Genomic DNA, 8529 nt, shown 5'->3' on the forward strand with positions numbered 1-8529 from the left:
CTTGCCATAGCATCCTATCAGGAAGCCCATAAGTTTGTCCCATATTTTTTAGTTTTTTTAAAAAAATAAGTAATGTATGGGGTGAATCTCTGCAGTATTAATATCTTGTTTTTCCAAGAACTTCTACCCAGTGATTTTAGCATTCATTGATGATTCTTGTGTGAATGTTTAATACATTTGTGATTATGGAATCAGATTTTAAACGTGGTGTCTTTTCTCACTCATAGGAAGGATTCCCTGTCTTGGATGTGAGTCTGCTTTCTTGAAGAAAACTTGACTTTATTTCATTCAGTGGGAAGAGCAGCAGCACAGCTATTAAGTTCTAATATGCAATTGGCTGCAAGCTGTGAAGTGTTCGTGGCAGTAGACTCTGAAGCTAAGGAGCTGAGGGCTTAACAAGTTTCTAGAAGCTGCCATTAACATGCCAAGTCAGTAAAACTGAAAGCTGGCCAGATTTCAAGGTCTGGGGAGGATATCCACTGCGTACTGGGTCGTGAGCTCTAGAGAGCTACACCTTGCTAAAATAAAAGAATTATCTTACCTACTATCTTTGTTCAAGGCTCAATGGAATTTGTGGCGGCCCTGGCTGACCTCCGAGCAGAGGCTAGCTGTCCCATCTGTCTGGACTACTTGAAAGACCCAGTGACCATCAGCTGCGGGCATAACTTCTGTCTCTCCTGCATCATTATGTCCTGGAAGGATCTAGATGATAGTTTCCCCTGCCCCTTTTGCCACTTTTGCTGTCCAGAAAGGAAATTTGTAAGCAATCCCCAGCTGGGTAGTTTGACTGAACTTGCTAAGCAACTCCAGATAAGAAGCAAGAGGAAGAGGCAGGAAGAGAAGCATGTGTGTAAGAAGCATAATCAGCTTTTGACTTTCTTCTGTCAGAAAGACCTAGAGCTTTTATGTCCAAGGTGCAGTTTCTCCACTGATCACCAGCATCACTGTGTTTGGCCCATAAAGAAGGCTGCCTCGTATCATAGGAAGAAACTGGAGGAATATAATGCACCGTGGAAGGAGAGAGTGGAACTAATTGAAAAAGTCATAACTATGCAAACCAGAAAATCACTGGAACTGAAGAAACAGGTAAAACATAGGGCAGAAGAAGTCAAGTCTGAATTTGAGCAACTTAGGTTATTTCTGCAAAATCAGCAAGAGACTGTTCTTAGGCAATTACAAGATGAAGAGATGGATATTTTAGCACAACTAAATGAAAGCCTAACAAAATTTTCAGATTATACCTCCTCATTAAAATATCTCCTAAAGGAGATAGAGAGCATACATGTGAAGTCAGAACTGGAATTACTGGCTAATGTTAAGGATATCTATCACAGATATAAAAATTTAAAATTCCCTGAACCTTTTTCATTCAAATTAAAAGAATATGGTTACCATCTGCCTCCACAATATTCTGGCCTAAACAAAATCATCAAGCGATTTCAAGTAGATGTAATTCTAGATCCTGAAACAGCACATCGTAAACTTATAGTCTCAGAAGATAGAAAAACTGTGCGGTATGGAAATACAACACAAAACTTACCTCGTAACCCAAGAAGATTTTATCTCCTCCCAGCTGTTCTGGGTTCTAAGGGATATAGCTGTGGCAGGCAGTACTGGGAAGTAGAAGTGAAAGACAAGCCTGAATGGATTCTTGGTGTCTGTAATGACTCTCTTCCCAGAAGGAGGAAGAGTCAACCAATTTTAGTACAGGATGGACTATGGGGAATTTGACGATCTAGTCAGAATAATTATATTGTATTGGGCCATAAGGAAATTATTCTGCTGCCCAAAGTAACACCTAGTAAGATTGGCATTTTCTTAGACTATGAAATGAATGAGGTTTCCTTTTATAATTTGAATGATAGATCTCTTCTCTATACTTTTAATGATGATTTTACAGGAGCACTTTGGCCTTATTTTTATACTGGAACTGACTCAGGACCTCTTAAAATTTCTACAGTAACAGATTCTGAATGAACTAGTAGAAGACTCATTTTCTTTCACCTATTGGACATAACTGAGCCAGTGAATCTAGTTTTGGCCATTCTGTATTTTGTCCAGTTTTTCCCACAAAAAAACAACATTTTTTATCTCAGTTTCAGCAACTTCCAAAAAATGTGATTATGGGACCTACTTTATGATAAATTATGGGGTCAATGACAAGGTAGTTTAGAAAGTCTACAGTCAAATACTTGAAAAATCTATTACTGAATAAATGTATTATGTAAGAAAATATATTACTTTTGTAATTGCCAATAAAGCCCAATAATTTTTTTCTGTATTATATACTTTTAAGAAAGATTAAGTCTTTATTCAAGGCATTCATCATTACTCTTGGACTACCTGCTATTTAAATATAGCCTCTTTTTCTTCTTTTCTTTTTCCTCTTCTCCCCTCCCCTCTCCTTTTTTCGTTCCCCAGTGCAATGGCTGGGATCTCTGCTCACTGCAGCCTTCGTCTCCCAGGGTCAAGCAATTCTCCTGCCTCAGCCTCCCAAGTAGCTGGGATTATAGGTTTGTACCACCACACCCAGCTAATTTTTGTATTTTTAATAGAGACGGGGTTTCACCATGTTGGTCAGGCTAGTGTCGAACTCCTGACCTCCAGTGATTCACCTGCCTCGCCCTCCCAAAGTGCTGGGATTACAGGTGTGAGCCACTGCGCTGAGCCAGGTAGCTACTTTGAACCTTTTTTTTTTTTAATTAAAGTTTTTATTTTTCTATTTTGCCCAGGGTGGTGTTGACCTCAAGCAATTCTCCTGCCTTAGCCTCTCAAAGCACTGGGATTACAGGCATGAACCACCATGTCCAGTGCCACTTTCACCTTGCATTTGTCTACCTCCGTTTTTTTTTTTTTTTTGAGACAGTCTCACTCACTCTCTCGCCAGGCCGAAGTGCGAGCTCATTGCGAGCTCCACCTCCCGGGTTCACGCCATTCTCCTGCCTCAGCTTCCTGAGTAGCTAGGACTACAGGTGCCTGGCACCATGCCCGGCTAACTTTTTTGTATTTTTAGTAGAGACGGGGTTTCACCATGTTAGCCAGGATGGTCTCGATCTGACCTTGTGATCCACCCGCCTCGGCCTCTCAAAGTGCTGGGAATACAGGTGTGAGTCACCACGCCCGGCCCTACCTCCGTATTTCTAAGTAACTTACTTTATTTTTATTTATTTATTTTTTTTGAGACGGAGTCTCACTCTGTCACCCAGGCTGGAGTGCAGTGGCGCGATCTCGGCTCACTGCAAGCTCCGCCTCCCGGGTTCACGCCATTCTCCCGCCTCAGCCTCCGAGTAGCTGGGACTACAGGCGCCCGCCACTGCGCCCGGCTAGTTTTTTGTATTTTTAGTAGAGACAGGGTTTCACCATGTTAGCCAGGATGGTCTCGATCTCCTGACCTCGTGATCCACCCGCCTCGGCCTCCCAAAGTGCTGGGATTACAGGCTTGAGCCACCGCGCGCCCGGCCAACTTACTTTATTTTTTATTTTGTGTGCCTTTGTCAGTATTGCCTTAGTCCTATAGAAAATAAGATGGCACTCTTACGTCTTCCTCTGCCACACACACAACCAGTAGATAATCTGTTCCCACTGGACAGAGTACCCTCTAGTGCTGTGCAGCTACAGTCCTTCACTTTGGGAACTGATCACTAGTCTCAGAATCCATCTTAACTTAGTTGCATGTTTTCCTCCTTAGGTTTATTCTGTTAATTCAGGCATTAACATCTTTCAATAGATCACAGATGGATGACATTTGGAAAAACTTGTGTCAACAAAAAAGACTAGAGCTTTTGATGGGATTATGTTTTATCTTTTTAGATTAATATGGAGAAAACTGACATCAGCTAGTAGACATAACTGAGACAGTGAATCTATTCCATGCATTTTTATGTAATTGTCTGGAATTTAGTTTTTAGTGTATGTGTATTTAACATCTTTTGTCAGATTTATCCTTAAGTATTAATTTTTTATGTTGATTATTTCAATTCTAATTGTTCATTACTAGTATATAGAAAACTAATTTTTGAATATTAATCTTATTTCCTATAGCTTGCTAAACTCATTTTTAGTAGCTCTTGTTTAGATTCCATTGGATTTTCCGTAGAGATAGTCGTGTCATGGGCAGGTAAAGACATCTGTATCTCTTCCTGTGTTATATAGATTTTTTTTTGATAGAGCCTCACTCTGTCACCCACATTGTAGTGCAGTGGCATGAATGATCTCGTCTCACTGCAACCTCTGCCTCCTGGGTTCAAGCAGTTCTGGAGCCTCAGCACCGCCCCCTCTCCACCCCAAGTAGCTGGGATTGCGGGTGCCCGCCACCATGCCCGGCTGATTTTTGTATTTTTAGTAGAGATGGGGTTTCATCATGTTGGCCAGGCTGGTCTGGATCTCCTGACCTCAGGTGATCCACCCATTCTGGCCTCCCAAAGTGCTGGAATTACAGACATGAGCCACTGCACCCAGCCCAAAAGCACAATTTTTAAAAATCTAAGTTTAATGTTTGAATTATTGTTCACAAAATTTATTTGAATTACAAATATTGCTCTGTAACCACTTTTGCTAGTTTTTCAGAGGCAGCCACTTTGAACTCCTCAGCTCTTTTGGTATTTGCTTTTATAGTCACTAAATCACGTTCCAGTAATACCTCTGGATTTTTCAGTTTGAAGTGTTAAAATATGATGTCCCACTTTGGAAAACAAGAATTTGGAACAGGCTTCACCTTGTGGCCCTCTTCTAATAGAATTTCTCACTTTTGTTTTAGAATATTTTCTCACATTTATTTTGACTATTTCAATACCATTCATTTCTGAGCCATGTATTGTCAAGTGATTTCCTTTTTGCTTTTTCTATAACTGTTTCCTGTAGTTAATACTTATCTAATCTTCAATATGCTTTGTATTCCATGTTCTTCTTATTCATTCATTCCCAAACTGTCTGCTGCAGTTGTCTAGTTTTCTGAATTCATTTAAAGGCATGTGGCTTTACACCATTTTCATCTTGCAGAATACTCTCAAGGAGCCCTCTCATCTGCAACGCAGGCACCTTTGTTCACTAAGCCAGCTGCTCAGGTATCTTGGAGATATTCTTGGCATCTCTTGGATTGTTTTACCTGTCTATGTTTTTCCATTTGGAAGTTGGTTTCTTGTTTAATTGGAGCACATCCTTAAGTAGTTTTCTAATAAGGTGCATGAGAAATAAAGTTTTTGAGACCTTTGTATCTGAAAATGTCTTTAGTCTATCCTGATATTTAACCAGAAGTTTATCAGGGCCTAGAATTATAGTTTTTTTTTTTTTGGTTTTGTTTTTTTGAGACGGAGTCTCGCTCTGTCGCCCAGGCTGGAGTGCAGTGGTGCGATCTCGGCTCACTGCAAGCTCCGCCTCCCGGGTTCACGCCATTCTCCTGCCTCAGCCTCCCGAGTAGCTGGGACTACAGGCGCCCACAACCGCGCCCGGCTAATTTTTTGTATTTTTAGTAGAGACGGGGTTTCACCGTGGTCTCGATCTCCTGACCTTGTGATCCGCCCGCCTCGGCCTCCCAAAGTGCTGGGATTACAGGCGTGAGCCACCGCGCCCGGCCTAGAATTATAGTTTTAAAACAATTCACTCTTATGTATTTTTAACCTTTTAAATTGGGAAATATAATGTTGTGATATTTACAATGTATTATGAAATACATTAAGGCCAGGTGCGGTGGCTCATGCCTGTAATCCCAACACTTTGGGAGGCCGAGGCAGGCAGATCAGGTCAGGAGTTCGAGACTATCCTGGCTAACACAGTGAAACCCCGTCTCTACTAAAAATTCAAAAAATTAGCCGGGCTTGGTGGCATGCACCTGTAGTCCCAGCTACTCGGTAGGCTGAGGCAGAAGAATCACTTGAACCCGGGAGGCAGAAGGTGCAGTGAGTCGAAATCGCGCCACTGCACTCCAGCCTGGGTATCATCTCAAAAAATTAAAAAAAAAATACAAAAAATGACACATTAGCATAGGCAGAATTCTATAAGCATGAGATTTAATCAATACATTACGTAGATTTGGTCATGAACTCACACCCAAGATCAGCTGGCCTTATAATGGATAAATTTAAGCTCCAGGTGCTATTGTAACGCTTCAGTTTAAGTTTTTTGTTTTTGGCTTTTTTGAGATGGAGGCTCGCTCTGTTGTCCAGGCTGGAGTGCAGTGGTGCAGTCTCAGCTCACTGCAGCCCCCCTCTCCTGGGTTCAAGCAACTCTCACGCCTTAGCCTCTGGAATAGTTGGAGTTACAGACTTGCGCCACCGCACCCGGTCAATTTTTGTAATTTTAGTAGAGACGGGCTTTCACCAGGTTGGCCAGGCTGGCCTCAAACTCCTGATCTCAAGTGATCCACCCACCTCAGCTTCCCAATGTGCTGGGATTCCAGGTGTGAGCCACTGCAACCAACCAGTTATTTTACATCGATTCAGAGCAAATTACACGTCTCCTGGTTGAATTACAATAATTAGTAGACATCAAAAATAGGATGACATTGGTGAAATAAGTGTTATTAGAGATACATGGGTCAACTGAAATAGTCAAAGATCTATAAACTCAGTGGCTTCCGTGGACAAGAAAACAGTCATAGTTTAAAGACAGAATCATTTCTGTAAGTGAAAAGAGTTTTGTAAATGAAGAATGTAGAATGATGTATTTCCAGCATCCCTACTCTGCACTCCCCTTGCCAGTCTCTGGTTACTTAATATTCTACCACCAACCTTGTGTACCAAGAAATCATCACTATAATATTCTTACCCCATTTCCCCTACATAATCAGGCTTCTTAATTGTTCAATCCCTTACTCATTGCTGAAACTAAGGCACTGAGATACTGGAAAGAGCATGCATTTGAAATCCTATACTAGGTTGGGCAGTTTGTGGCAGTTATCAATATATTGCCTCTATCTTTATCTTTTCAAAGAATCAGCTTTGATTTTGTTGATTTTTCTCTCGTTTCCAATTTTCAGTTTTACTGAGTTGTTTCAATTTTTATTTTTGTCCTTCTGTATGCTTTACATTTAAAAGCTCTCCATCTCCTTTTTTTCCTCTAGTTTCTTTTTTTTTTTTTTTTTTTGAGATGGAGTCTCACTCTGTTGCCCAGGCTGGAGTGCAGTGGTGCGATCTTGGCTCATTGCAAGTTCTGCCTCCTGGGTTCATGCCATTCTCCTATCTCAGCCTCCTGAGTAGCTGCGACTACAGGTGCCCGCCACCACGCCCAGCAATTTTTTGTATTTTTAGTAGAGACAGGATTTCATCGTGTTAGCCAGGATGGTCTCGATCTCCTGACCTCGTGATCCGCCTGCCTCAGCCTCCCAAAGTGCTGAGATTACAGGCATGAGCCAGTGTGCCCGGCCATTTTTCTCTAGTTTCTTTTTTTTTTTTTTTTTTTTTTTTTTTTTTTTTTTTTTTGAGACGGAGTCTCGCTCTGTAGCCCAGGCTGGAGTGCAGTGGCCGGATCTCAGCTCACTGCAAGCTCCGCCTCCCGGGTTCACGCCATTCTCCGGCCTCAGCCTCCCGAGTAGCTGGGACTACAGGCGCTGCCACCTCGCCCGGCTATTTTTTGTATTTCTTAGTAGAGACGGGGTTTCACCATGTTAGCCAGGATGGTCTCGATCTCCTGACCTTGTGATCCGCCCGTCTCGGCCTCCCAAAGTGCTGGGATTACAGGCTTGAGCCACCGCGCCCGGCCTTTTCTCTAGTTTCTTAAGGTAAAGGGTTAAGTTACTGATTTTAGATTATTTTCTAATATATGTTATAAATTTAATGCTATAAATTTCACTCTAAATACGGCTTTAGCTGTGTTACACAAACATTGACATATTGTATTTTTATTTTTATTTTGCTCAAAATATTTATTTAATTTCCCTGAGACTCTTTGACCCAAGGGGTATTTAGAAGTGTACTAGTTTTAACTTTTTTGTGGATTTTCCAGAGATTTTTCTGTACTATCTATTATAATTTTGTACAGTCTGATAATATAGTTTGTGTGATTTCTTTTTCTTTTTTTTTTTTTTTTTCCTGAGACAGAGTTTCACTCTTGTTGTCCATGCTGGAGTGCAATGGCACAATGTCGCCTACTGGGTTCAAGTGATTCTCCTGTCTCAGCCTCCCGATTAGCTGGGATTACAGGTGCACACCACCACGCCTAGCTAATTTTTGTATTTTTAGTAGATACGAAGTTTCTCCATGTTGGCCAAGCTGGTCTCGAACTCCTGACCTCGGGTGATCTGCCTGCCTTGGCCCCCCAAAGTGTTGGGATTACAGGCATGAGCCACCATGCCCTGTCATTTGTGTGATTTCTATTCTTTAAATGTGTGAAGGCATGTTCCATAGCCCATGATGTGGTTTATCTTGGTGAGTGTCCCACAGGAACTTGAAAATAATGCTTATTTTGAGTTCTCTGTTTTTAGTTTTTACTGGAGACAAGATCTCACCAATGTTGCCCAGGTTTGTCTCAAACTCCCGGCCTCAAGTGATCCACCCAACTTGGACTTCAAAAGTGCTAGGATTGGCCGGGCACGGT

The 8529-nt window shown here is 41.7% G+C and overlaps 1 protein-coding gene across 2 annotated transcripts; it reads left to right on the forward strand.

The window, feature by feature from the left end:
* The first annotated feature begins 231 nt into the window (after window positions 1–231).
* TRIM61 (tripartite motif containing 61) lies at window positions 232–7689 on the forward strand. Of its 2 annotated transcripts, XM_050791831.1 has the most exons (3): window positions 232–1086; window positions 6138–6155; window positions 7438–7689. In XM_050791831.1, exons 1-3 carry the CDS (start codon window positions 565–567, stop codon window positions 7633–7635), a joined length of 738 nt encoding a protein of 245 aa, XP_050647788.1. In that variant the 5' UTR covers window positions 232–564; the 3' UTR covers window positions 7636–7689. The 2 variants fall into 2 exon arrangements, with proteins under 2 accessions (XP_050647788.1, XP_050647787.1); XM_050791830.1 differs by lacking the exons at window positions 6138–6155; window positions 7438–7689 and having other exon boundaries at window positions 232–2278.
* Window positions 7690–8529: the final 840 nt, after the last annotated feature.

This window comes from Macaca thibetana, chromosome 5 (genome assembly GCF_024542745.1).
Source record: "Macaca thibetana thibetana isolate TM-01 chromosome 5, ASM2454274v1, whole genome shotgun sequence".
In the NCBI taxonomy this organism is placed as follows: Eukaryota; Metazoa; Chordata; class Mammalia; order Primates; family Cercopithecidae; genus Macaca; species Macaca thibetana.

What these genes read in the sequence shown, in the direction of transcription:
- TRIM61 (XM_050791830.1), top strand. Translation starts at nt 565, where the DNA reads ATGGAATTTGTGGCGGCCCTGGCTGACCTCCGAGCAGAGGCTAGCTGT.